General features: G+C 60.6%; 6 protein-coding genes across 6 annotated transcripts; 5 read left to right on the top strand and 1 right to left on the bottom strand.

Moving 5' to 3' along the window:
* Positions 1-279: 279 nt before the first annotated feature.
* IUM83_00854 (pyruvate, phosphate dikinase) lies at positions 280-2982 on the top strand (the record flags this gene model as incomplete). Its single annotated transcript, XM_067924659.1, has 1 exon — positions 280-2982. The coding sequence occupies one exon, from the start codon at positions 280-282 to the stop codon at positions 2980-2982; it is 2703 nt and encodes a 900-aa protein (XP_067789247.1).
* Positions 2983-6331: 3349 nt separating this feature from the next.
* Positions 6332-9034, top strand: IUM83_00853 (pyruvate, phosphate dikinase; the record flags this gene model as incomplete). Its single annotated transcript, XM_067924658.1, has 1 exon — positions 6332-9034. One exon carries the CDS (start codon positions 6332-6334, stop codon positions 9032-9034), a length of 2703 nt encoding a protein of 900 aa, XP_067789245.1.
* Positions 9035-12621: 3587 nt separating this feature from the next.
* Positions 12622-15324, top strand: IUM83_00852 (pyruvate, phosphate dikinase; the record flags this gene model as incomplete). The annotated part of the gene is made up of 1 exon (XM_067924657.1): positions 12622-15324. The coding sequence occupies one exon, from the start codon at positions 12622-12624 to the stop codon at positions 15322-15324; it is 2703 nt and encodes a 900-aa protein (XP_067788882.1).
* Positions 15325-18574: 3250 nt separating this feature from the next.
* IUM83_00851 (pyruvate, phosphate dikinase) lies at positions 18575-21277 on the top strand (the record flags this gene model as incomplete). The annotated part of the gene is made up of 1 exon (XM_067924656.1): positions 18575-21277. The coding sequence occupies one exon, from the start codon at positions 18575-18577 to the stop codon at positions 21275-21277; it is 2703 nt and encodes a 900-aa protein (XP_067789244.1).
* Positions 21278-24173: 2896 nt separating this feature from the next.
* Positions 24174-24822, bottom strand: IUM83_00850 (Voltage-gated shaker-like K channel, subunit beta/KCNAB; the record flags this gene model as incomplete). The annotated part of the gene is made up of 2 exons (XM_067924655.1): positions 24174-24192; positions 24263-24822. 2 exons carry the CDS (start codon positions 24820-24822, stop codon positions 24174-24176), a joined length of 579 nt encoding a protein of 192 aa, XP_067788881.1.
* A 1307-nt stretch (positions 24823-26129) lies between these two features.
* On the top strand, positions 26130-27319 carry IUM83_00849 (K+ channel protein; the record flags this gene model as incomplete). The annotated part of the gene is made up of 3 exons (XM_067924654.1): positions 26130-26567; positions 26630-26752; positions 26828-27319. 3 exons carry the CDS (start codon positions 26130-26132, stop codon positions 27317-27319), a joined length of 1053 nt encoding a protein of 350 aa, XP_067789001.1.
* Positions 27320-27773: the final 454 nt, after the last annotated feature.

Below are 27773 nucleotides of genomic sequence, written 5' to 3'. Positions count from 1 at the left end.
CTTCAACGCCGCAGCATAGACGAGATGCGTCGACTTAAGCGGAAGTCGACACGGGTCTCGGTCGCCAGCCAATCAGCATCAATCTACGTCCAAGCGCCAGGTTTGACACGCCGGAGCCGTTACGCCGACCCAAATCTTCGAAAGCCGCCAAGCAACCCACGTTTCTCTCACGCTCTGGGTCCCGGGCCATCGTGGCAATCGGCCGGCGGACCAAGCTCATTCCTCAACTAACCCAACCAAGAACAAGCTACAAGCTACAAGAACCCCCTCCCCGCAAGCATGAGCCAAGTGCTGCAGCACCCGCGCGTCTTCACGTTCGTGAAGGGCGAGAGCAAGGGCAACGGCAGCATGAAGCCGCTGCTGGGCGGCAAGGGCGCCAACCTGTGCCAGATGGCGCGCAACGGCGTGAACGTGCCGCCCGGACTGACCATCACGACGGAGGTGTGCCAAGAATTCTACGCCGTGGGCGGGCGCCTGCCCGACGGCCTCATGGACGAGGTGCGCAAGGGCGTGCACCTCATGGAGAAGACGCTGGGCGTGACGTTCGCCGACGCGACCAACCCGCTGCTGGTGTCGGTGCGCTCCGGCGCGGCCATCTCGATGCCCGGCATGATGGACACGGTGCTGAACCTGGGTCTGAACGACGAGATCGTCAAGGGCGTGGCCAAGCGCGGCGGCGAGCGCTTCGCGTTCGACTGCTACCGGCGTCTGCTGCAGATGTTCGGCGATGTGGTGCTGGAGATCCCGCACGACGACTTCGAGGCCGAGCTGTCGGCCATGAAGCAGGCGCGCCACGTGACGTTCGACGTGGAGCTGACGGCCAGCGACCTCAAGGAGCTGGTGCACAAGTACAAGAAGGTGTACGAGAAGCACGGCCGCTCGTTCCCGTCGGACCCGTGGGAGCAAATGCGCATGGGCATTGAGGCCGTGTTCCGCTCGTGGAACATCCCGCGCGCTGTCAAGTACCGCGAGATCAACAAGATCACGGGGCTCAAGGGCACGGCCGTGAACGTGCAGGCCATGGTGTACGGCAACATCAACGACCAGTCGTGCACGGGCGTGCTGTTCACGCGTAACCCGGCCAACGGCGAGAACAAGCTGTACGGCGAGTTCCTGCTCAACGCGCAGGGCGAGGACGTGGTGGCGGGCATCCGCACGCCGCAGCCCATCTCGGAGCTGGCGCAGAAGATGCCGACCGTGTACAAGCAACTGGACGAGACCGTGCACACGCTGGAGACGCACTTCAAGGACGTGCAGGACACGGAGTTCACGGTGCAGGACGGCGTGCTGTTCATGCTGCAGACGCGCAACGGCAAGCGCACGGGCCCCGCCGCGCTCAAGATCGCCGTGGACATGTGGCGCGAGAAGCTGATCACGGAGGAAGAGGCCGTGATGCTGGTGGAGCCGCGCCACCTGGACCAGCTGCTGCACCCGAGCTTCGCCAACGAGAAGGGGTACCAGAAGGACGTGCTGTGCCGGGGTCTGCCGGCGTCTCCGGGCGCGGCCGTGGGCAAGATCGTGTTCACGGCGGCCGACGCCGAGGCGTGGTTCGCGCGCGGCGAGAACGTCATGCTGGTGCGCGAGGAGACGTCGCCCGAGGACGTGGGCGGCATGCACGCGGCCGAGGGCATCCTGACGTCTCGCGGCGGCATGACGTCGCACGCAGCCGTGGTGGCCCGTGGCTGGGGCAAGCCGTGCGTGTGCGGCTGCAGCGCGCTGTCGATCGACGCGAACAGCAAGACGATGCGCGTGCACACGGCGAGCGGCGCCGAGGTGGTGCTGCGCGAGGGCGACTACATCAGCGTGAACGGCACGACGGGCGAGGTGATCAAGGGCGAGCAGGAGCTGCAGAAGGCTGCCATGAGCGGCGACCTGGCGCAGTTCATGAAGTGGGTGGACGCGCACCGCCGCATGGAGGTGTTCACGAACGCGGACACGCCCGAGGACGCCCGCGAGGCTCGCGCGCACGGCGCGCAGGGCATCGGCCTCACGCGCACGGAGCACATGTTCTTCAGCTCTGCGCAGCGTATCGCCGCCGTGAGACGCATGATCGGCGCCGTGGAGCTGGACTCGCCGGCGCAGCAGGAGGCTCTGGACGCGCTGTGCACGTTCCAGCAGGGCGACTTCGAAGGCATCTTCCGCGCCATGGACGGCCTCCCGGTGACCATCCGTATGCTGGACCCGCCGCTGCACGAGTTCCTGCCGCACGAGGGTAGCGCGCTGGAGGAGCTGTGCGAGACGCTGGCGAAGGAGATGAAGGTGAGCAAGGCGACGGTGCAGTCCCGCCTGGCCGGCCTGAAGGAGGCCAACCCGATGATGGGTCTGCGTGGCTGCCGTCTGGGCATCGTACACCCGGGCATCACGGAGATGCAGGCCAAGGCCATCGCGGAGGCCGCCGTCAAGGTGGCTGGCGAAGGCATCTCGGTGCACCCGCACATCATGATCCCGCTCGTGGGCTCGTTCGAGGAGCTGGAGCAGCAGGTGAAGCTCGTGAAGTCGGTGGTGCAGGACGTCATCGGCAAGCGCGGCAAGTCCTTCGACTACAAGGTGGGCACGATGATCGAGGTGCCGCGCGGCGCGCTGCAGGCCGGCAAGCTGGCCGAGGTGGCGGAGTTCTTCTCGTTCGGCACGAACGACCTGACGCAGATGACGTTCGGTATCTCGCGCGACGACGCGCAGGCCAAGTTCCTGTCCTACTACGTGAAGCACGGCGTGCTGGAGAAGGACCCGTTCGAGACGCTGGACCAGGAGGGCGTGGGCGAGCTGGTGCGCCTGGCCGTGGAGCGCGGCCGCGCGACGCGCCCCAAGATCGAGCTGGGCATCTGCGGCGAGCACGGCGGCGACCCGCAGTCGATCGAGTTCTTCGAGAAGGTGGGCCTCAAGTACGTGTCGTGCTCCCCGATGCGCGTGATGATCGCGCGTCTCGCGGCTGCGCAGGCGGCGCTCAAGCTCAAGAAGAGCTCGCCCGTGCCCGGTGCGTAGGCGATGACCATTACATCACGTCACTTCTTCGGTGACGACGAGAGCGAGACAAGAAGACAAGAGAGGCCAGGCTCGCGAAGCTAGCAAGCACGTATGAGGCGCTCGTGTGCGTTTGTGCGTTTGTGCATGTGTGCATGTCCAGGCAGTGTAGTTGTCGTATAGTTGGGGCGGCTGCTATCGCTGCGCATTGAATCTAAACACGAATTGTTTATTGGAAGTAAGGGGCAGTCGTGGACATCGGTAGGTGTATGGCGTGTTAGATGTTCGTGCATCACTCGATAAGCTGATATCGCTGGCACATTATGCATTTCCACAACAGGCAGCACACGGTTGTGTATTGCTGTGAAACTGGCAAGGTTTTGTATCGCAGCATTGAGGGCCTGCATTCGCTGCCTGCTTGCACGTTGTTGGTATTGATCTTAATGAGCGCTGGCGGTGAATTCAATGGATGCATACAAAATAGTTTTTAGTACAGGTCCTGCATACGCGAGGTTCGCTAGGAGAAGGCTTCTTTGTACTATACGCTGGCACAGTGTGTGGCTTGCCTGATCCTCGATAAGTCAAGTATGTACTCAACAACGAGAGAATAAGGACGCGACGACGCGACCCCGTCACGATAGCAGCAAGGTGTCGATGGTCAATGGTTATGGACGTGCGACCAGCGTGTTGATACATTACATTTCAACGGTGGTGGTACTCGCAGGGCAATGTAGGGTGGAACCGAGGCACGCGCAATTTCGACACGTCAATGTGCACGGTGCAAGGTGCAACGAGTGTCGACGATTCGAGATCGGAGCGCGGGTCGGTGATGGAGCATGCGGCAGTGCTCGTTTTCGGCGCGATGTCCACCCGCCAACACAGTGTTAGCAATCCAAGCAGCGGCTGCTTGGAGCCCACGCGCGTCTGCGTAGCGATCTCCAAGCAGAGCCGAGCGGGCGCCGACAACAACGCACGTAGGGCCTCCAAGACTGTCATCGATCGACCGCCCCGATGCACACAGCGAAAACAAACCGAGTTGCGTTGTAGACAGCTCCGGTAGATAGCGTTGCTTCAGACCACTGAGGCCTGCACTTGCAGACAGCGGCTGTCCAAGATCCAGGTCGACCGCCGAAAAGTTCGTTTCTAAATCTCCTTTAGAAACAGACTCTTTAGAAATGGACTCAACGGACCGTTGAAGTTCGGTCGCGGCGTGTTTTTGCAGAGCCCGTCGACTTAGTGCCAAGCTGCGCACTTGGTGCTAGCCTAGAAGCGCCCCGGATCTTGAGTCGTCGCGCAGCAGCCTCACATTCGCACCTCGGGAGTCTTGCGCAGGTCGCCGCGGAGCTCTCAGCGCGAGGGAGTCAAGCACCTTATGGCGACGACGCCGGTCGTCTTGCCTTGGTGACGACAAAGCGCCAGTCTATGATCGACTCCCACCTCGCGTCCCGAGAATCCGCGGCGACCTTCTAATGCGCGTCATCTCCGGTCGGCTCAAGGCCTTCACGCTGAGCGACACCAGACAAGCCCAAGCGCTCCGTCTCCGATCTGCACTGCAAACACAACGGCGGTGGCAAAGTGCCTCGGCCCGCACGATGCCGCGCGCTGGCGACCTCGGCGTCCAGACCCACGTTTAGCACCGTCTCCATTTCAGCTGCAATCACCGCGCGCTCCGATCCCCCAGGATAACCTGAGAGACCAGCGCGACGCCACCGGCATCCCACCTGACCTCGGCTATCAAGTCGTCGGGCAGGTGTCCACCCACTACGCAGAATTCTTGGCACACCCCCGGGGTGCTGGCCAATCCAGATCAACACCGTGACGCGCTACCTGGCACAGGGTGGCACCCTTGCCGCCCAGCAGCGGCCTGCATCGCCTGTCGACCTGAGCTTTTCGCCCTTACCAGCACGCGGGTGCTGGATCACTTGGCTCATGCTGTTCTTGACTAGGTGAGTTGAGGAATGAACCGCTTCTTCTAGACACTTGTCGGGGGGAGAAACCCGAGGTTACAGCTAGTCGCAACTTTCACGAGCAAATGACAGCTTGTTGTTCTTTGTCAGCCTTCGGTGGTTTGCTGTCAGCAAGGTGTCAATTTACCGCGCCAATGCTTTACTGTACTGCCCAACCGCAACAGATAAAATCCCCAGTCTATAATCCTAGGAAACTCCTACACCAAGTCTAACTCGTCTACATGTACCGTTAAGTCGGCGCTCGATGTTGACTTAGGCGAAGCTAGAAGTCTAGGACCACACGTTCTCCGCCGGTACGTAGGTTTTCGCGGCGCGTCTCTCTGTGCAGGACGCACTTCAACATGGAAGTGGGCAATGATGCGAATCTCAGCTCCACATAATAAGCGCAAGGCAATCGGGTGCTGCGGCTCGCTTCCACAGCCTTTAGTAATCGCCAACGGTCCTTGACATCGAGCGCACCTGCTTGGTGACGACAGCCATGCGTATCCTCGAGCGCTAACTAACAACGGCGGTGTAGCCGACGGCCACGCTGCTATCGACAGCTGCAGTAGCTGTTACTTGCGAAAGTTCGATATCATGTCAACCTTGCATTACTCGGGAGTGGAAGACTACATACAAGCTACTTTTAAGTCCTGCTAGCGAGCTACATATACCAGCGCGCGTCATGAGTGAGGCCGAGAGCAGCCTGCGCTACGACCCCGATCCAGCTACAGCACGCCACGTACACTCGTACGCACACTTCGCCGCTTGGTCGGAGGCCACCGTTAGCCTTCGAAAATCGGAGCAGCCTCGCGCAGACACGCGCGCTTCAAAGGTTGCAATGCGGTTAGTATGCGATGACCAGCAGCCTGGCGGCGTGTCTGTGTGGCTTCCGCCGCAGCGCGGGTCTCGAGCGCACCGCCGCCCCGAACTGACATCTGTTCGCTCACTACAGGGCTGGCAAGTCCAGCGTGGCTGGACCTACATTGCGCACTGCTCCGCGGCGATGCGCGATGTCGTCAACCACCGGAAAGCTTCGTTTCTAAAGCGGATCCGCGATTTCTAATTGAAATGCGGTAGTCGCGTGGTAGACAAGGCGTGACCAGAAATCGCCTCGTCTACGCCACTTCAACCTGGAAAGCCATCTTCAACGCCGCAGCATAGACGAGATGCGTCGACTTAAGCGGAAGTCGACACGGGTCTCGGTCGCCAGCCAATCAGCATCAATCTACGTCCAAGCGCCAGGTTTGACACGCCGGAGCCGTTACGCCGACCCAAATCTTCGAAAGCCGCCAAGCAACCCACGTTTCTCTCACGCTCTGGGTCCCGGGCCATCGTGGCAATCGGCCGGCGGACCAAGCTCATTCCTCAACTAACCCAACCAAGAACAAGCTACAAGCTACAAGAACCCCCTCCCCGCAAGCATGAGCCAAGTGCTGCAGCACCCGCGCGTCTTCACGTTCGTGAAGGGCGAGAGCAAGGGCAACGGCAGCATGAAGCCGCTGCTGGGCGGCAAGGGCGCCAACCTGTGCCAGATGGCGCGCAACGGCGTGAACGTGCCGCCCGGACTGACCATCACGACGGAGGTGTGCCAAGAATTCTACGCCGTGGGCGGGCGCCTGCCCGACGGCCTCATGGACGAGGTGCGCAAGGGCGTGCACCTCATGGAGAAGACGCTGGGCGTGACGTTCGCCGACGCGACCAACCCGCTGCTGGTGTCGGTGCGCTCCGGCGCGGCCATCTCGATGCCCGGCATGATGGACACGGTGCTGAACCTGGGTCTGAACGACGAGATCGTCAAGGGCGTGGCCAAGCGCGGCGGCGAGCGCTTCGCGTTCGACTGCTACCGGCGTCTGCTGCAGATGTTCGGCGACGTGGTGCTGGAGATCCCGCACGACGACTTCGAGGCCGAGCTGTCGGCCATGAAGCAGGCGCGCCACGTGACGTTCGACGTGGAGCTGACGGCCAGCGACCTCAAGGAGCTGGTGCACAAGTACAAGAAGGTGTACGAGAAGCACGGCCGCTCGTTCCCGTCGGACCCGTGGGAGCAAATGCGCATGGGCATTGAGGCCGTGTTCCGCTCGTGGAACATCCCGCGCGCTGTCAAGTACCGCGAGATCAACAAGATCACGGGGCTCAAGGGCACGGCCGTGAACGTGCAGGCCATGGTGTACGGCAACATCAACGACCAGTCGTGCACGGGCGTGCTGTTCACGCGTAACCCGGCCAACGGCGAGAACAAGCTGTACGGCGAGTTCCTGCTCAACGCGCAGGGCGAGGACGTGGTGGCGGGCATCCGCACGCCGCAGCCCATCTCGGAGCTGGCGCAGAAGATGCCGACCGTGTACAAGCAACTGGACGAGACCGTGCACACGCTGGAGACGCACTTCAAGGACGTGCAGGACACGGAGTTCACGGTGCAGGACGGCGTGCTGTTCATGCTGCAGACGCGCAACGGCAAGCGCACGGGCCCCGCCGCGCTCAAGATCGCCGTGGACATGTGGCGCGAGAAGCTGATCACGGAGGAAGAGGCCGTGATGCTGGTGGAGCCGCGCCACCTGGACCAGCTGCTGCACCCGAGCTTCGCCAACGAGAAGGGGTACCAGAAGGACGTGCTGTGCCGGGGTCTGCCGGCGTCTCCGGGCGCGGCCGTGGGCAAGATCGTGTTCACGGCGGCCGACGCCGAGGCGTGGTTCGCGCGCGGCGAGAACGTCATGCTGGTGCGCGAGGAGACGTCGCCCGAGGACGTGGGCGGCATGCACGCGGCCGAGGGCATCCTGACGTCTCGCGGCGGCATGACGTCGCACGCAGCCGTGGTGGCCCGTGGCTGGGGCAAGCCGTGCGTGTGCGGCTGCAGCGCGCTGTCGATCGACGCGAACAGCAAGACGATGCGCGTGCACACGGCGAGCGGCGCCGAGGTGGTGCTGCGCGAGGGCGACTACATCAGCGTGAACGGCACGACGGGCGAGGTGATCAAGGGCGAGCAGGAGCTGCAGAAGGCTGCCATGAGCGGCGACCTGGCGCAGTTCATGAAGTGGGTGGACGCGCACCGCCGCATGGAGGTGTTCACGAACGCGGACACGCCCGAGGACGCCCGCGAGGCTCGCGCGCACGGCGCGCAGGGCATCGGCCTCACGCGCACGGAGCACATGTTCTTCAGCTCTGCGCAGCGTATCGCCGCCGTGAGACGCATGATCGGCGCCGTGGAGCTGGACTCGCCGGCGCAGCAGGAGGCTCTGGACGCGCTGTGCACGTTCCAGCAGGGCGACTTCGAAGGCATCTTCCGCGCCATGGACGGCCTCCCGGTGACCATCCGTATGCTGGACCCGCCGCTGCACGAGTTCCTGCCGCACGAGGGTAGCGCGCTGGAGGAGCTGTGCGAGACGCTGGCGAAGGAGATGAAGGTGAGCAAGGCGACGGTGCAGTCCCGCCTGGCCGGCCTGAAGGAGGCCAACCCGATGATGGGTCTGCGTGGCTGCCGTCTGGGCATCGTACACCCGGGCATCACGGAGATGCAGGCCAAGGCCATCGCGGAGGCCGCCGTCAAGGTGGCTGGCGAGGGCATCTCGGTGCACCCGCACATCATGATCCCGCTCGTGGGCTCGTTCGAGGAGCTGGAGCAGCAGGTGAAGCTCGTGAAGTCGGTGGTGCAGGACGTCATCGGCAAGCGCGGCAAGTCCTTCGACTACAAGGTGGGCACGATGATCGAGGTGCCGCGCGGCGCGCTGCAGGCCGGCAAGCTGGCCGAGGTGGCGGAGTTCTTCTCGTTCGGCACGAACGACCTGACGCAGATGACGTTCGGCATCTCGCGCGACGACGCGCAGGCCAAGTTCCTGTCCTACTACGTGAAGCACGGCGTGCTGGAGAAGGACCCGTTCGAGACGCTGGACCAGGAGGGCGTGGGCGAGCTGGTGCGCCTGGCCGTGGAGCGCGGCCGCGCGACGCGCCCCAAGATCGAGCTGGGCATCTGCGGCGAGCACGGCGGCGACCCGCAGTCGATCGAGTTCTTCGAGAAGGTGGGCCTCAAGTACGTGTCGTGCTCCCCGATGCGCGTGATGATCGCGCGTCTCGCGGCTGCGCAGGCGGCGCTCAAGCTCAAGAAGAGCTCGCCCGTGTCCGGTGCGTAGGCGATGACCATTACATCACTCACTACTTGAGTGATGACGAGAGCGAGACAAGAAGACAAGAGAGGCCAGCCTCGCGAAGATAGCAAGCACGTATGAGGCGCTCGTGTGCGTTTGTGCGTTTGTGCATGTGTGCACGTCCAGGCAGTGTAGTTGTCGTATAGTTGGGGCGGCTGCTATCGCTGCGCATTGAATCTAAACACGAATTGTTTATTGGAAGTAAGGGGCAGTCGTGGCATCGGTAGGTGTGTGGTGTGTTAGATGTTTGAGCATCACTCGATAAGCTGGTATCGTTGGCACATTTATGCTTTCCCACAACATGCAGTACACGGTTGTGTATTGCAATGAAACCCGCAAGGTTTTGTATCGCAGCAACTTGTTTGACTTTGACCGCGTTCACTGCATTGCCACCGGCACTGTGGGTTCAATCAGTGCACGCTGATGCCTTTCATCGTAAATCGGTTCGTGGTGTCCAATTGATGCAGCATTTAGCTGCTGTAGTCTTGAGCAAGTTATATTTGTGTTAGCGCGAAATGTTGGTACATTTATGCATTTCCTGAACCGGTTGTGTATTGCTGTGAAACTGGCAAGGTTTTGTATCGCAGCATTGAGGGCCTGCATTCGCTGCCTGCTTGCACGTTGTTGGTATTGATCTTAATGAGCGCTGGCGGTGAATTCAATGGATGCATACAAAATAGTTTTTAGTACAGGTCCTGCATACGCGAGGTTCGCTAGGAGAAGGCTTCTTTGTACTATACGCTGGCACAGTGTGTGGCTTGCCTGATCCTCGATAAGTCAAGTATGTACTCAACAACGAGAGAATAAGGACGCGGCGACGCGACCCCGTCATGATAGCAGTATGGTGTCGATGGTCAATGGTTATGGACGTGCGACCAGCGTGTTGATACATTACATTTCAACGGTGGTGGTACTCGCAGGGCAATGTAGGGTGGAACCGAGGCACGCGCAATTTCGACACGTCAATGTGCACGGTGCAAGGTGCAACGAGTGTCGACGATTCGAGATCGGAGCGCGGGTCGGTGATGGAGCATGCGGCAGTGCTCGTTTTCGGCGCGATGTCCACCCGCCAACACAGTGTTAGCAATCCAAGCAGCGGCTGCTTGGAGCCCACGCGCGTCTGCGTAGCGATCTCCAAGCAGAGCCGAGCGGGCGCCGACAACAACGCACGTAGGGCCTCCAAGACTGTCATCGATCGACCGCCCCAATGCACACAGCGAAAACAAACCGAGTTGCGCTGTAGACAGCTCCGGTAGATAGCTTTGCTTCAGACCACTGAGGCCTGCACTTGCAGACAGCGGCTGTCCAAGATCCAGGTCGACCGCCGAAAAGTTCGTTTCTAAATCTCCTTTAGAAACAGACTCTTTAGAAATGGACTCAACGGGCCGTTGAAGTTCGGTCGCGGCGTGTTTTTGCAGAGCCCGTCGACTTAGTGCCAAGCTGCGCACTTGGTGCTAGCCTAGAAGCGCCCCGGATCTTGAGTCGTCGCAGCAGCCTCACATTCGCACCTCGGGAGTCTTGCGCAGGTCGCCGCGGAGCTCTCGGCGCGAGGGAGTCAAGCACCTTATGGCGACGACGCCGGTCGTCTTGCCTTGGTGACGACAAAGCGCCAGTCTATGATCGACTCCCACCTCGCGTCCCGAGAATCCGCGGCGACCTTCTAATGCGCGTCATCTCCGGTCGGCTCAAGGCCTTCACGCTGAGCGACACCAGACAAGCCCAAGCGCTCCGTCTCCGATCTGCACTGCAAACACAACGGCGGTGGCAAAGTGCCTCGGCCCGCACGATGCCGCGCGCTGGCGACCTCGGCGTCCAGACCCACGTTTAGCACCGTCTCCATTTCAGCTGCAATCACCGCGCGCTCCGATCCCCCAGGATAACCTGAGAGACCAGCGCGACGCCACCGGCATCCCACCTGACCTCGGCTATCAAGTCGTCGGGCAGGTGTCCACCCACTACGCAGAATTCTTGGCACACCCCCGGGGTGCTGGCCAATCCAGATCAACACCGTGACGCGCTACCTGGCACAGGGTGGCACCCTTGCCGCCCAGCAGCGGCCTGCATCGCCTGTCGACCTGAGCTTTTCGCCCTTACCAGCACGCGGGTGCTGGATCACTTGGCTCATGCTGTTCTTGACTAGGTGAGTTGAGGAATGAACCGCTTCTTCTAGACACTTGTCGGGGGGAGAAACCCGAGGTTACAGCTAGTCGCAACTTTCACGAGCAAATGACAGCTTGTTGTTCTTTGTCAGCCTTCGGTGGTTTGCTGTCAGCAAGGTGTCAATTTACCGCGCCAATGCTTTACTGTACTGCCCAACCGCAACAGATAAAATCCCCAGTCTATAATCCTAGGAAACTCCTACACCAAGTCTAACTCGTCTACATGTACCGTTAAGTCGGCGCTCGATGTTGACTTAGGCGAAGCTAGAAGTCTAGGACCACACGTTCTCCGCCGGTACGTAAGTTTTCGCGGCGCGTCTCTCTGTGCAGGACGCACTTCAACATGGAAGTGGGCAATGATGCGAATCTCAGCTCCACATAATAAGCGCAAGGCAATCGGGTGCTGCGGCTCGCTTCCACAGCCTTTAGTAATCGCCAACGGTCCTTGACATCGAGCGCACCTGCTTGGTGACGACAGCCATGCGTATCCTCGAGCGCTAACTAACAACGGCGGTGTAGCCGACGGCCACGCTGCTATCGACAGCTACAGTAGCTGCTACTAGCGAAAGTTCGAAACCAAGTCAACCTTGCACTACTCGCTACTTGCTAGCTCCTTTGTAGCTACTGCTGGCGAGCTACACACGTCCAGCGATCTCCACATACCAGCGCGCGTCATGAGTGAGGCCGAGCGCAGCCTGCGCTACGACCCCGATCCAGCTACAGCACGCCACGTACACTCGTACGCACACTTCGCCGCTTGGTCGGAGGCCACCGTTAGCCTTCGAAAATCGGAGCAGCCTCGCGCAGACACGCGCGCTTCAAAGGTTGCAATGCGGTTAGTATGCGATGACCAGCAGCCTGGCGGCGTGTCTGTGTGGCTTCCGCCGCAGCGCGGGTCTCGAGCGCACCGCCGCCCCGAACTGACATCTGTTCGCTCACTACAGGGCTGGCAAGTCCAGCGTGGCTGGACCTACATTGCGCACTGCTCCGCGGCGATGCGCGATGTCGTCAACCACCGGAAAGCTTCGTTTCTAAAGCGGATCCGCGATTTCTAATTGAAATGCGGTAGTCGCGTGATAGACAAGGCGTGACCAGAAATCGCCTCGTCTACGCCACTTCAACCTGGAAAGCCATCTTCAACGCCGCAGCATAGACGAGATGCGTCGACTTAAGCGGAAGTCGACACGGGTCTCGGTCGCCAGCCAATCAGCATCAATCTACGTCCAAGCGCCAGGTTTGACACGCCGGAGCCGTTACGCCGACCCAAATCTTCGAAAGCCGCCAAGCAACCCACGTTTCTCTCACGCTCTGGGTCCCGGGCCATCGTGGCAATCGGCCGGCGGACCAAGCTCATTCCTCAACTAACCCAACCAAGAACAAGCTACAAGCTACAAGAACCCCCTCCCCGCAAGCATGAGCCAAGTGCTGCAGCACCCGCGCGTCTTCACGTTCGTGAAGGGCGAGAGCAAGGGCAACGGCAGCATGAAGCCGCTGCTGGGCGGCAAGGGCGCCAACCTGTGCCAGATGGCGCGCAACGGCGTGAACGTGCCGCCCGGACTGACCATCACGACGGAGGTGTGCCAAGAATTCTACGCCGTGGGCGGGCGCCTGCCCGACGGCCTCATGGACGAGGTGCGCAAGGGCGTGCACCTCATGGAGAAGACGCTGGGCGTGACGTTCGCCGACGCGACCAACCCGCTGCTGGTGTCGGTGCGCTCCGGCGCGGCCATCTCGATGCCCGGCATGATGGACACGGTGCTGAACCTGGGTCTGAACGACGAGATCGTCAAGGGCGTGGCCAAGCGCGGCGGCGAGCGCTTCGCGTTCGACTGCTACCGGCGTCTGCTGCAGATGTTCGGCGACGTGGTGCTGGAGATCCCGCACGACGACTTCGAGGCCGAGCTGTCGGCCATGAAGCAGGCGCGCCACGTGACGTTCGACGTGGAGCTGACGGCCAGCGACCTCAAGGAGCTGGTGCACAAGTACAAGAAGGTGTACGAGAAGCACGGCCGCTCGTTCCCGTCGGACCCGTGGGAGCAAATGCGCATGGGCATTGAGGCCGTGTTCCGCTCGTGGAACATCCCGCGCGCTGTCAAGTACCGCGAGATCAACAAGATCACGGGGCTCAAGGGCACGGCCGTGAACGTGCAGGCCATGGTGTACGGCAACATCAACGACCAGTCGTGCACGGGCGTGCTGTTCACGCGTAACCCGGCCAACGGCGAGAACAAGCTGTACGGCGAGTTCCTGCTCAACGCGCAGGGCGAGGACGTGGTGGCGGGCATCCGCACGCCGCAGCCCATCTCGGAGCTGGCGCAGAAGATGCCGACCGTGTACAAGCAACTGGACGAGACCGTGCACACGCTGGAGACGCACTTCAAGGACGTGCAGGACACGGAGTTCACGGTGCAGGACGGCGTGCTGTTCATGCTGCAGACGCGCAACGGCAAGCGCACGGGCCCCGCCGCGCTCAAGATCGCCGTGGACATGTGGCGCGAGAAGCTGATCACGGAGGAAGAGGCCGTGATGCTGGTGGAGCCGCGCCACCTGGACCAGCTGCTGCACCCGAGCTTCGCCAACGAGAAGGGGTACCAGAAGGACGTGCTGTGCCGGGGTCTGCCGGCGTCTCCGGGCGCGGCCGTGGGCAAGATCGTGTTCACGGCGGCCGACGCCGAGGCGTGGTTCGCGCGCGGCGAGAACGTCATGCTGGTGCGCGAGGAGACGTCGCCCGAGGACGTGGGCGGCATGCACGCGGCCGAGGGCATCCTGACGTCTCGCGGCGGCATGACGTCGCACGCAGCCGTGGTGGCCCGTGGCTGGGGCAAGCCGTGCGTGTGCGGCTGCAGCGCGCTGTCGATCGACGCGAACAGCAAGACGATGCGCGTGCACACGGCGAGCGGCGCCGAGGTGGTGCTGCGCGAGGGCGACTACATCAGCGTGAACGGCACGACGGGCGAGGTGATCAAGGGCGAGCAGGAGCTGCAGAAGGCTGCCATGAGCGGCGACCTGGCGCAGTTCATGAAGTGGGTGGACGCGCACCGCCGCATGGAGGTGTTCACGAACGCGGACACGCCCGAGGACGCCCGCGAGGCTCGCGCGCACGGCGCGCAGGGCATCGGCCTCACGCGCACGGAGCACATGTTCTTCAGCTCTGCGCAGCGTATCGCCGCCGTGAGGCGCATGATCGGCGCCGTGGAGCTGGACTCGCCGGCGCAGCAGGAGGCTCTGGACGCGCTGTGCACGTTCCAGCAGGGCGACTTCGAAGGCATCTTCCGCGCCATGGACGGCCTCCCGGTGACCATCCGTATGCTGGACCCGCCGCTGCACGAGTTCCTGCCGCACGAGGGTAGCGCGCTGGAGGAGCTGTGCGAGACGCTGGCGAAGGAGATGAAGGTGAGCAAGGCGACGGTGCAGTCCCGCCTGGCCGGCCTGAAGGAGGCCAACCCGATGATGGGTCTGCGTGGCTGCCGTCTGGGCATCGTACACCCGGGCATCACGGAGATGCAGGCCAAGGCCATCGCGGAGGCCGCCGTCAAGGTGGCTGGCGAGGGCATCTCGGTGCACCCGCACATCATGATCCCGCTCGTGGGCTCGTTCGAGGAGCTGGAGCAGCAGGTGAAGCTCGTGAAGTCGGTGGTGCAGGACGTCATCGGCAAGCGCGGCAAGTCCTTCGACTACAAGGTGGGCACGATGATCGAGGTGCCGCGCGGCGCGCTGCAGGCCGGCAAGCTGGCCGAGGTGGCGGAGTTCTTCTCGTTCGGCACGAACGACCTGACGCAGATGACGTTCGGCATCTCGCGCGACGACGCGCAGGCCAAGTTCCTGTCCTACTACGTGAAGCACGGCGTGCTGGAGAAGGACCCGTTCGAGACGCTGGACCAGGAGGGCGTGGGCGAGCTGGTGCGCCTGGCCGTGGAGCGCGGCCGCGCGACGCGCCCCAAGATCGAGCTGGGCATCTGCGGCGAGCACGGCGGCGACCCGCAGTCGATCGAGTTCTTCGAGAAGGTGGGCCTCAAGTACGTGTCGTGCTCCCCGATGCGCGTGATGATCGCGCGTCTCGCGGCTGCGCAGGCGGCGCTCAAGCTCAAGAAGAGCTCGCCCGTGTCCGGTGCGTAGGCGATGACCATTACATCACGTCACTTCTTCGGTGATGACGAGAGCGAGACAAGAAGACAAGAGAGGCCAGGCTCGCGAAGCTAGCAAGCACGTATGAGGCGCTCGTGTGCGTTTGTGCGTTTGTGCATGTGTGCATGTCCAGGCAGTGTAGTTGTCGTATAGTTGGGGCGGCTGCTATCGCTGCGCATTGAATCTAAACACGAATTGTTTATTGGAAGTAAGGGGCAGTCGTGGACATCGGTAGGTGTATGGCGTGTTAGATGTTCGTGCATCACTCGATAAGCTGATATCGCTGGCACATTATGCATTTCCACAACAGGCAGCACACGGTTGTGTATTGCTGTGAAACTGGCAAGGTTTTGTATCGCAGCATTGAGGATCTGCATTCGCTGCCTGCTTGCACGTTGTTGGTATTGATCTTAATGAGCGCTAGTGGTGAATTCAATGGATGCATACCAAATATTTTTTTTACTACAGGTCCTGCATACGCTAGGTTCGCTAGGAGAAGGCTTCTTTGTACCATACGCTGGCAATGTCTGATCCTCGATGAGTCATGCACTCAACAACGAGAGAATAAAGACGCGGCGACGCGACCCCGTCATGATAGCAGTATGGTGTCAATGTTCAATGGCCATGGACGTGCTACCAGCGGGTTGGTGCTTTCATTTCAACGGTGGTGGTACTCGCAGGGCAATGTAGGGTGGAACCGAGGCACGCGCTATCTCGACACGTCAATGTGCACGGTGCAAGGTGCAACGAGTGTCGACGATTCGAGATCGGAGCGCGGGTCGGTGATGGAGCATGCGGCACTGCTCGTTTTCGGCGCGATGCCCACCCGCCAACACAGTGTTAGCAATCCAAGCAGCGGCTGCTTGGAGCCCACGCGCGTCTGCGTAGCGATCTCCAAGCAGAACCGAGCGGGCGCCGCCAACAACGCACGTAGGGCCTCCAAGACTGTCATCGATCGACCGCCCCAATGCACACAGCGAAAACAAACCGAGTTGCGTTGTAGACAGCTCCGGTAGATAGCTTTGCTTCAGACCACTGAGGCCTGCACTTGCAGACAGCGGCTGTCCAAGATCCAGGTCGACCGCCGAAAAGTTCGTTTCTAAATCTCCTTTAGAAACACACTCTTTAGAAATGGACTCAACAGACCGTTGAAGTTCGGTCGCGGCGTGTTTTTGCAGAGCCCGTCGACTTAGTGCCAAGCTGCGCACTTGGTGCTAGCCTAGAAGCGCCCCGGATCTTGAGTCGTCGCGCAGCAGCCTCACATTCGCACCTCGGGCGTCTTGCGCAGGTCGCCGCGGAGCTCTCGGCGAGAGGAAGTCAAGCACCTTATGGCGACGACGCCGGTCGTCTTGCCTTGGTGGCGACAAAGCGCCAGCCTATGATCGACTCACCCCTCGCGTCCCGAGAATCCGCGGCGACCTTCTAATGCGCGTCATCTCCGGTCGGCTCAAGGCCTTCACGCTGAGCGACACCGGACAAGCCCAAGCGCTCCGTCTCCGACCTGCACCGCAAACACAAACGGCGGTGGCAAAGTGCCTCGACCCGCACGATGCCGCGCGCTGGCGACCTCGGCGTCCAGACCCACGTCTCCATTTCATCCGCAAACGGCCGGGCGTACCGATCCTCCTGGACATGGACGTCTTTGCGCCGCTGAAATCTGACTCAAAACATGACGTCTCCTTCACCTGAGAGACCAGCGCGACGCCACCGGCATCCCACCCGACCTCGGCTATCAAGTCGTCGGGCAGGTGTCCACCCACTACGCAGAATTCTTGGCACACCCCCGGGGTGCTGGCCAATCCAGATCAACACCGTGACGCGCTACCTGGCACAGGGTGGCACCCTTGCCGCCCAGCAGCGGCCTGCATCGCCTGTCGACCTGAGCTTTTCGCCCTTACCAGCACGCGGGTGCTGGATCACTTGGCTCATGCTGTTCTTGACTAGGTGAGTTGAGGAATGAACCGCTTCTTCTAGACACTTGTCGGGGGGAGGAACCCGAGGTTACAGCTAGTTGCAACTTTCACGAGCAAATGACAGCTTGTTGTTCTTTGTCGGCGCTCGATGTTGACTTCGAAGCTAGAAGTCTAGGACCACACGTTCTCCGCCGGTACGTAGGTTTTCGCGGCGCGTCTCTCTGTGCAGGACGCACTTCAACATGGAAGTGGGCAATGATGCGAATCTCAGCTCCACATAATAAGCGCAAGGCAATCGGGTGCTGCGGCTCGCTTCCACAGCCTTTAGTAATCGCCAACGGTCCTTGACATCGAGCGCACCTGCTTGGTGACGACAGCCATGCGTATCCTCGAGCGCTAACTAACAACGGCGGTGTAGCCGACGGCCACGCTGCTATCGACAGCTACAGTAGCTGCTACTAGCGAAAGTTCGAAACCAAGTCAACCTTGCACTACTCGCTACTTGCTAGCTCCTTTGTAGCTACTGCTGGCGAGCTACACACGTCCAGCGATCTCCACATACCAGCGCGCGTCATGAGTGAGGCCGAGCGCAGCCTGCGCTACGACCCCGATCCAGCTACAGCACGCCACGTACACTCGTACGCACACTTCGCCGCTTGGTCGGAGGCCACCGTTAGCCTTCGAAAATCGGAGCAGCCTCGCGCAGACACGCGCGCTTCAAAGGTTGCAATGCGGTTAGTATGCGATGACCAGCAGCCTGGCGGCGTGTCTGTGTGGCTTCCGCCGCAGCGCGGGTCTCGAGCGCACCGCCGCCCCGAACTGACATCTGTTCGCTCACTACAGGGCTGGCAAGTCCAGCGTGGCTGGACCTACATTGCGCACTGCTCCGCGGCGATGCGCGATGTCGTCAACCACCGGAAAGCTTCGTTTCTAAAGCGGATCCGCGATTTCTAATTGAAATGCGGTAGTCGCGTGGTAGACAAGGCGTGACCAGAAACCGCCTCGTCTACGCCACTTCAACCTGGAAAGCCATCTTCAACGCCGCAGCATAGACGAGATGCGTCGACTTAAGCGGAAGTCGACACGGGTCTAGGTCACCACCGTTCTCGGTCGCCAGCCAATCAGCATCAATCTACGTCCAAGCGCCAGGTTTGACACGCCGGAGCCGTTACGCCGACCCAAATCTTCGAAAGCCGCCAAGCAACCCACGTTTCTCTCACGCTCTGGGTCCCGGGCCATCGTGGCAATCGGCCGGCGGACCAAGCTCATTCCTCAACTAACCCAACCAAGAACAAGCTACAAGCTACAAGAACCCCCTCCCCGCAAGCATGAGCCAAGTGCTGCAGCACCCGCGCGTCTTCACGTTCGTGAAGGGCGAGAGCAAGGGCAACGGCAGCATGAAGCCGCTGCTGGGCGGCAAGGGCGCCAACCTGTGCCAGATGGCGCGCAACGGCGTGAACGTGCCGCCCGGACTGACCATCACGACGGAGGTGTGCCAAGAATTCTACGCCGTGGGCGGGCGCCTGCCCGACGGCCTCATGGACGAGGTGCGCAAGGGCGTGCACCTCATGGAGAAGACGCTGGGCGTGACGTTCGCCGACGCGACCAACCCGCTGCTGGTGTCGGTGCGCTCCGGCGCGGCCATCTCGATGCCCGGCATGATGGACACGGTGCTGAACCTGGGTCTGAACGACGAGATCGTCAAGGGCGTGGCCAAGCGCGGCGGCGAGCGCTTCGCGTTCGACTGCTACCGGCGTCTGCTGCAGATGTTCGGCGACGTGGTGCTGGAGATCCCGCACGACGACTTCGAGGCCGAGCTGTCGGCCATGAAGCAGGCGCGCCACGTGACGTTCGACGTGGAGCTGACGGCCAGCGACCTCAAGGAGCTGGTGCACAAGTACAAGAAGGTGTACGAGAAGCACGGCCGCTCGTTCCCGTCGGACCCGTGGGAGCAAATGCGCATGGGTATTGAGGCCGTGTTCCGCTCGTGGAACATCCCGCGCGCTGTCAAGTACCGCGAGATCAACAAGATCACGGGGCTCAAGGGCACGGCCGTGAACGTGCAGGCCATGGTGTACGGCAACATCAACGACCAGTCGTGCACGGGCGTGCTGTTCACGCGTAACCCGGCCAACGGCGAGAACAAGCTGTACGGCGAGTTCCTGCTCAACGCGCAGGGCGAGGACGTGGTGGCGGGCATCCGCACGCCGCAGCCCATCTCGGAGCTGGCGCAGAAGATGCCGACCGTGTACAAGCAACTGGACGAGACCGTGCACACGCTGGAGACGCACTTCAAGGACGTGCAGGACACGGAGTTCACGGTGCAGGACGGCGTGCTGTTCATGCTGCAGACGCGCAACGGCAAGCGCACGGGCCCCGCCGCGCTCAAGATCGCCGTGGACATGTGGCGCGAGAAGCTGATCACGGAGGAAGAGGCCGTGATGCTGGTGGAGCCGCGCCATCTGGACCAGCTGCTGCACCCGAGCTTCGCCAACGAGAAGGGGTACCAGAAGGACGTGCTGTGCCGGGGTCTGCCGGCGTCTCCGGGCGCGGCCGTGGGCAAGATCGTGTTCACGGCGGCCGACGCCGAGGCGTGGTTCGCGCGCGGCGAGAACGTCATGCTGGTGCGCGAGGAGACGTCGCCCGAGGACGTGGGCGGCATGCACGCGGCCGAGGGCATCCTGACGTCTCGCGGCGGCATGACGTCGCACGCAGCCGTGGTGGCCCGTGGCTGGGGCAAGCCGTGCGTGTGCGGCTGCAGCGCGCTGTCGATCGACGCGAACAGCAAGACGATGCGCGTGCACACGGCGAGCGGCGCCGAGGTGGTGCTGCGCGAGGGCGACTACATCAGCGTGAACGGCACGACGGGCGAGGTGATCAAGGGCGAGCAGGAGCTGCAGAAGGCTGCCATGAGCGGCGACCTGGCGCAGTTCATGAAGTGGGTGGACGCGCACCGCCGCATGGAGGTGTTCACGAACGCGGACACGCCCGAGGACGCCCGCGAGGCTCGCGCGCACGGCGCGCAGGGCATCGGCCTCACGCGCACGGAGCACATGTTCTTCAGCTCTGCGCAGCGTATCGCCGCCGTGAGACGCATGATCGGCGCCGTGGAGCTGGACTCGCCGGCGCAGCAGGAGGCTCTGGACGCGCTGTGCACGTTCCAGCAGGGCGACTTCGAAGGCATCTTCCGCGCCATGGACGGCCTCCCGGTGACCATCCGTATGCTGGACCCGCCGCTGCACGAGTTCCTGCCGCACGAGGGTAGCGCGCTGGAGGAGCTGTGCGAGACGCTGGCGAAGGAGATGAAGGTGAGCAAGGCGACGGTGCAGTCCCGCCTGGCCGGCCTGAAGGAGGCCAACCCGATGATGGGTCTGCGTGGCTGCCGTCTGGGCATCGTACACCCGGGCATCACGGAGATGCAGGCCAAGGCCATCGCGGAGGCCGCCGTCAAGGTGGCTGGCGAAGGCATCTCGGTGCACCCGCACATCATGATCCCGCTCGTGGGCTCGTTCGAGGAGCTGGAGCAGCAGGTGAAGCTCGTGAAGTCGGTGGTGCAGGACGTCATCGGCAAGCGCGGCAAGTCCTTCGACTACAAGGTGGGCACGATGATCGAGGTGCCGCGCGGCGCGCTGCAGGCCGGCAAGCTGGCCGAGGTGGCGGAGTTCTTCTCGTTCGGCACGAACGACCTGACGCAGATGACGTTCGGTATCTCGCGCGACGACGCGCAGGCCAAGTTCCTGTCCTACTACGTGAAGCACGGCGTGCTGGAGAAGGACCCGTTCGAGACGCTGGACCAGGAGGGCGTGGGCGAGCTGGTGCGCCTGGCCGTGGAGCGCGGCCGCGCGACGCGCCCCAAGATCGAGCTGGGCATCTGCGGCGAGCACGGCGGCGACCCGCAGTCGATCGAGTTCTTCGAGAAGGTGGGCCTCAAGTACGTGTCGTGCTCCCCGATGCGCGTGATGATCGCGCGTCTCGCGGCTGCGCAGGCGGCGCTCAAGCTCAAGAAGAGCTCGCCCGTGTCCGGTGCGTAGGCGATGACCATTACATCACTCACTACTTGAGTGATGACGAGAGCGAGACAAGAAGACAAGAGAGGCCAGCCTCGCGAAGATAGCAAGCACGTATGAGGCGCTCGTGTGCGTTTGTGCGTTTGTGCATGTGTGCACGTCCAGGCAGTGTAGTTGTCGTATAGTTGGGGCGGCTGCTATCGCTGCGCATTGAATCTAAACACGAATTGTTTATTGGAAGTAAGGGGCAGTCGTGGCATCGGTAGGTGTGTGGTGTGTTAGATGTTTGAGCATCACTCGATAAGCTGGTATCGTTGGCACATTTATGCTTTCCCACAACATGCAGTACACGGTTGTGTATTGCAATGAAACCCGCAAGGTTTTGTATCGCAGCAACTTGTTTGACTTTGACCGCGTTCACTGCATTGCCACCGGCACTGTGGGTTCAATCAGTGCACGCTGATGCCTTTCATCGTAAATCGGTTCGTGGTGTCCAATTGATGCAGCATTTAGCTGCTGTAGTCTTGAGCAAGTTATATTTGTGTTAGCGCGAAATGTTGGTACATTTATGCATTTCCTGAACCGGCAGCACACGGTTGTGTATTGCTGTGAAACTGGCAAGGTTTTGTATCGCAGCATTGAGGGCCTGCATTCGCTGCCTGCTTGCACGTTGTTGGTATTGATCTTAATGAGCGCTGGCGGTGAATTCAATGGATGCATACAAAATAGTTTTTAGTACAGGTCCTGCATACGCGAGGTTCGCTAGGAGAAGGCTTCTTTGTACTATACGCTGGCACAGTGTGTGGCTTGCCTGATCCTCGATAAGTCAAGTATGTACTCAACAACGAGAGAATAAGGACGCGACGACGCGACCCCGTCACGATAGCAGCAAGGTGTCGATGGTCAATGGTTATGGACGTGCGACCAGCGTGTTGATACATTACATTTCAACGGTGGTGGTACTCGCAGGGCAATGTAGGGTGGAACCGAGGCACGCGCAATTTCGACACGTCAATGTGCACGGTGCAAGGTGCAACGAGTGTCGACGATTCGAGATCGGAGCGCGGGTCGGTGATGGAGCATGCGGCAGTGCTCGTTTTCGGCGCGATGTCCACCCGCCAACACAGTGTTAGCAATCCAAGCAGCGGCTGCTTGGAGCCCACGCGCGTCTGCGTAGCGATCTCCAAGCAGAACCGAGCGGGCGCCGCCAACAACGCACGTAGGGCCTCCAAGACTGTCATCGATCGACCGCCCCAATGCACACAGCGAAAACAAACCGAGTTGCGTTGTAGACAGCTCCGGTAGATAGCTTTGCTTCAGACCACTGAGGCCTGCACTTGCAGACAGCGGCTGTCCAAGATCCAGGTCGACCGCCGAAAAGTTCGTTTCTAAATCTCCTTTAGAAACACACTCTTTAGAAATGGACTCAACAGACCGTTGAAGTTCGGTCGCGGCGTGTTTTTGCAGAGCCCGTCGACTTAGTGCCAAGCTGCGCACTTGGTGCTAGCCTAGAAGCGCCCCGGATCTTGAGTCGTCGCGCAGCAGCCTCACATTCGCACCTCGGGCGTCTTGCGCAGGTCGCCGCGGAGCTCTCGGCGCGAGGAAGTCAAGCACCTTATGGCGACGACGCCGGTCGTCTTGCCTTGGTGACGACAAAGCGCCAGCCTATGATCGACTCACCCCTCGCGTCCCGAGAATCCGCGGCGACCTTCTAATGCGCGTCATCTCCGGTCGGCTCAAGGCCTTCACGCTGAGCGACACCGGACAAGCCCAAGCGCTCCGTCTCCGATCTGCACCGCAAACACAAACGGCGGTGGCAAAGTGCCTCGACCCGCACGATGCCGCGCGCTGGCGACCTCGGCGTCCAGACCCACGTCTCCATTTCATCCGCAAACGGCCGGGCGTACCGATCCCCCTGGACATGGACGTCTTTGCGCCGCTGAAATCTGACTCAAACATGACGTCTCCTTCATCTGAGAGACCAGCGCGACGCCACCAGCATCTCACCTGACCTCGGCTATCAAGTCGTCGGGTAGGTGTCCGCCCACTACGCAGAATTCTTGGCACACCCCCGGGGTGCTGGCCAATCCAGATCAACACCGTGACGCGCTACCTGGCACAGGGTGGCACCCTTGCCGCCCAGCAGCGGCCTGCATCGCCTGTCGACCTGAGCTTTTCGCCCTTACAAGTACGCGGGTGCTGGATCACTTGGCTCATGCTGTTCTTGACTAGGTGAGTTGAGGAATGAACCGCTTCTTCTAGACACTTGTCGGGAAGAGGAACACAAGGAAAGCAGAGACGGCTTGAGCTAGCCAATATAATGTCCTTCGTCAGACATCGATTCGGACACAACCCCACAATTCACACTGTTGCGCATGCACTTCGTGTATTTTTGATAACAAACACCGGTATTTCGATGCAGATGCTTTATCGCTGGGCTACCCAGCCCTACGTCAGCAAGCCCGCCATTTAAGCTCAGGGGCTCTGCGCGCGCCGACAAACATGACTGGAAACGACACTTACAGCCACTTCTGGCGCAGGTTGATCACGAACGGCTCAGCCTGGGGCACAAGCTTGGGCTTGAAGTCGGCGATGGCGTCGATCTTCTCGCGGACCTCGGGCGTGATCTTGTCCACGAACTCAAGCGCCTTGAGGTTCTCGTCTAGCTGCTTGATGCTCGTGGCACCCAGGATCACCGTGGACACGTGCGGGTTCGACGCCACCCAGGCGATCGACAGTTGCGCCAGCGAGCAGCCCACCTCCTTGGCCACCTCGGCGAGCTTGTCGGCCTTGGCGACCTTCTCCTCCAGGCCGTTCGACAGCATCTGCTTGTACGACGGCATCGACAGGCGTGAGCCCTCGGGGATTCCCTTGCTGTACTTGCCCGTGAGGATGCCGGACGCCAGTGGCGACCACGTGGTCAGGCCGTAGTTGTATTTCTTGTACAGCACGTCGAAGTCATACTCGACGCGCGAGCGCTCCAGGATGTGGTACTGCGGCTGGTCGTACACGGGGCGGATCAGGCCGAGGCGGTCGGCGATCTCGCAGGCCTCGATGATGTCCTTGGCGCACCACTCGCTAGTGCCCCAGTAGAAGGCCCAGCCCTGCTCAATGAGGAAGTTCATGGCGCGCACGGTCTCCTCAATGGGCGTGGCCGGGTCGGGGCGGTGGCAGAAGACCAGGTCCACGTAGTCCAGGTCGAAGCGCTTGAGTGACGCCTTCATGCCCTCTACGATGTGCTTGCGGCTGTTGCCCACGTCGTTGGGGCCGGACTTGGTGCCGAAGAAGAGCTTGGTGCTGATCACCAGGTCCTCGCGGCTCCAGAGCTTGCGCTCGATGCCGGCCTTCACCACCTTGCCCATGATGAGCTCCGACTGGCCGTTGGCGTACACCTCGGCGTTGTCGAAGAAGTTGACGCCCTGCTTGTACGCGTGCTCCATGATGCTGTAGGCCTTCTCGAAGTCGAGCTGCGTGTCGAAGGTCACCCAGCTGCCGAACGACAGGCGCGAGACCAGCAGGCCCGAGTTGCCCAGGAAGCGGTACTTCATCTTGTGCGTGGGGGTGGCCATCGTGTTCGAGGGGCTTAACTTGGACTTGAGCTCTTGGGGGAAGATTCAATAGTGACAGCCTCTGACGGACGAGGTCAGCATCAGGTTGTACTTGGCGTTTGTATGTGGAGGGCCAGCCAATAGCGTGTCGAAGGGAGGAAAAAATATCCAAAAGTGAACAGCATCAATTGAGCTGTCTTCGTGTCCACACGGTTAAGTATTCGCGCATTTGTGAAGTCGACCATGGTTATCGTTCTCCGCCCACATCTTCTGTGTGATCTTGTCGACAATTTACAGCTTGTCGTCAACTGCTGCCATCTTCGCCATTCGTGTTTGTCTCGCGCTTGATGGTCGGCTTGCCCTTGTTGTAGTTATCCGCTTAGACACTCACATCAAGCGGGGTCAGACCGCATTTGTGTCTCCGACGACAACCGAGTACATGTGCAGGTATGTACATAATGTACCCGAATTGGTCTCCCTGCATTTTGTGTGCAGCGACAAATCCCGCTTCAACACACCACCTGATGCGTGTACACTATAATATATTTGCTGATCGTACACACATCAACTGGTGCGGGGATATAGCAAATTGACATTGTCAATGTGCGCGCCTGTACCTCGAAGTCCGAGCACCATAATCGGCGCCGCGAGCGCATGATCCCGTAATCGTCGCTCTCGAAGTCGTGGACGAAAACCCGGGCTCAGGAAACCTTGCTCAGAGTCTTCACTAGCGAAGCGCCCTCTGGTACGTATATGATTGGTCGAAACTGAGTGTGGACGCTTGAAGCTTGTACTTCGTAAAGTGTAGTAAATCGCATGGTCTGCCATGCTGGACGCAAACGCTATGAAGTTTCAGGAGATCGTAGCGACACAGATTTAAACTTGGAAGCATCCAGGCCTTGATCCAAACTACAGTAGTAATATTAATATAATAGTGATCGAATACTCGTAGAGAAAGGTAGCTTTGGTGCGTGGTTGTTGAAGTACGTTGACGTTGACAGAAGAGCTTACGAAATTCTGTGGCGACGGCGTTCTTGTTTATGCAGTTCATGCCCGAGCTTTGCACCGTCTGGATCAACCAGTGTTCGCGCCGCCCTCAATCGACGAGGTGCCGCACGAACCAGTCTTCGTTTCCGCTGCATCCGCTAGCCCCACGTCGCCTTGAAAGTGTCCTCGTGTGGTGATACCATGGTGCTACCTTTGAGCATCCCGGTGTTCTGGCGTTGGGCCCTCGCTGCTTCAGCTATGTCAGACTTGACCGCGGGTGCCATCTCGGGTCTCACAATCAGATTCGCCGCAGACACAGCAGCAGCAGCCCGAACTCCATCATGAGCACCGCCACGCCGCACAAGATGAAGTACCGCTTCCTGGGCAACTCGGGCCTGTTGGTCTCGCGCCTGTCGTTCGGCAGTTGGGTGACCTTCGACACGCAGCTCGACTTCGAGAAGGCCTACAGCATCATGGAGCACGCGTACAAGAAGGGCGTCAACTTCTTCGACAACGCCGAGGTGTATGAGAACGGTCGCTCCGAGCTTGTCATGGGCAAGGTGGTGAAGGCCGGCATCGAACGTGGCGCCTGGACACGCGAGGACCTGGTGATCAGCACCAAGCTCTTCTTCGGCACCAAGCCAGGCCCGAACCAGGGCGGAAACAGCCGCAAACACATCGTGGAGGGCATGAAGGCGTCGCTCAAGCGCTTCGACCTGAACTACGTGGACCTGGTCTTCTGTCACCGTGCCGACCCGTTTACTCCCATGGAAGAAACGGTTAGTATAAACGACCAGGGCTGAGCATTGTTTGCAATGCGCTCACCTCTTGGTATTTGCAGGTCCGCGCAATGAACTATGTAATCGAGCAGGGCTGGGCGTTCTACTGGGGCACTAGCGAATGGACTGCCCAAGAAATCATTGAGGCCTGCGAGATCGCGGACCGTCTTGGCCTGATCCGCCCGGTACGCTCAATGGTGTTTGGTCCACTTTGTCCCCTAACGGCCTAACGGTGGTGTTGCCATGTGATGTCCCTGCAGGTGTTTGACCAGCCGCAGTATCACCTTCTGGAGCGCTCGCGTGTCGAGTACGATTTCGATGTGCTGTACAAGAAATACAACTACGGTCTGACGACGTGGTCGCCGCTGGCGTCGGGCATTCTGACTGGCAAGTACATCACGGGTATCCCCGAGGGCTCGCGCCTGTCGATGCCGCTGTACAAGAATCTGCTTTCGAACGGCCTGGAGGAGAAGGTTGCCAAGGTGGTGAAGCTCACGGAGATCGCCAACGAACTCGGCTGCTCCATGGCACAACTAGCAATTGCCTGGGTGGCGTCGAATCCGCACGTGTCCACGGTGATCTTGGGTGCCACGAGCATCAAGCAGCTGGATGAGAACCTGAAGGCGCTCGAGTTCGCGGACAAGATCACGCCGGAGATCCGCGAGAAGATCGACGCCATCGCCGACTTCCGCGCGAAGCTCGTGACGGACCCGGAGCCGCACGTACTCGCGTTGCGCAAGCAGTATCTGTAGTCGATCGTCAGCAGCAATAGTGAGTACCGTGCTCGTCTTCAGTCTACGACGCAAGGAAACCGGGACGTAACTGTGCCAACCTATAACTCAGTGCCGAGGTTCTGGTCTAAATTAGACTCGAATAGTAACCGTGGCGACAATTGTCTGGATGATTATCTTCTGTTTTTGTGGAGCTAAATTAGCACTGCAGACCCCAGCCGCGCACACATCTTATCGAGACTCGACTCGAAGCACACGTTGAAGTTGCATATCAGACCACTAAACGTGGTGTGGTGCACACCGTGCTCTGAACTGAATTTGGCGCCATCTGATCTCCGCTATGATTGGCTCATTCCAAACCACTCAAAGTTTTTGGCGCGCATATTCTCTTAAGTACGAGTATACGCGTCCGTGGTCATTCATATCACAGCTCAAATTGCGGGACGAAGGTAACGGGGAGCAGAGCGCGCGCCTC

Source organism: Phytophthora cinnamomi (assembly GCF_018691715.1).
Source record: "Phytophthora cinnamomi strain GKB4 chromosome Unknown Contig53, whole genome shotgun sequence".
Taxonomy (NCBI): Eukaryota; Oomycota; class Peronosporomycetes; order Peronosporales; family Peronosporaceae; genus Phytophthora; species Phytophthora cinnamomi.
The sequence above is the reverse complement of the archived record's forward strand: the minus strand, read 5'-3'. Positions and strand labels throughout refer to the sequence as shown.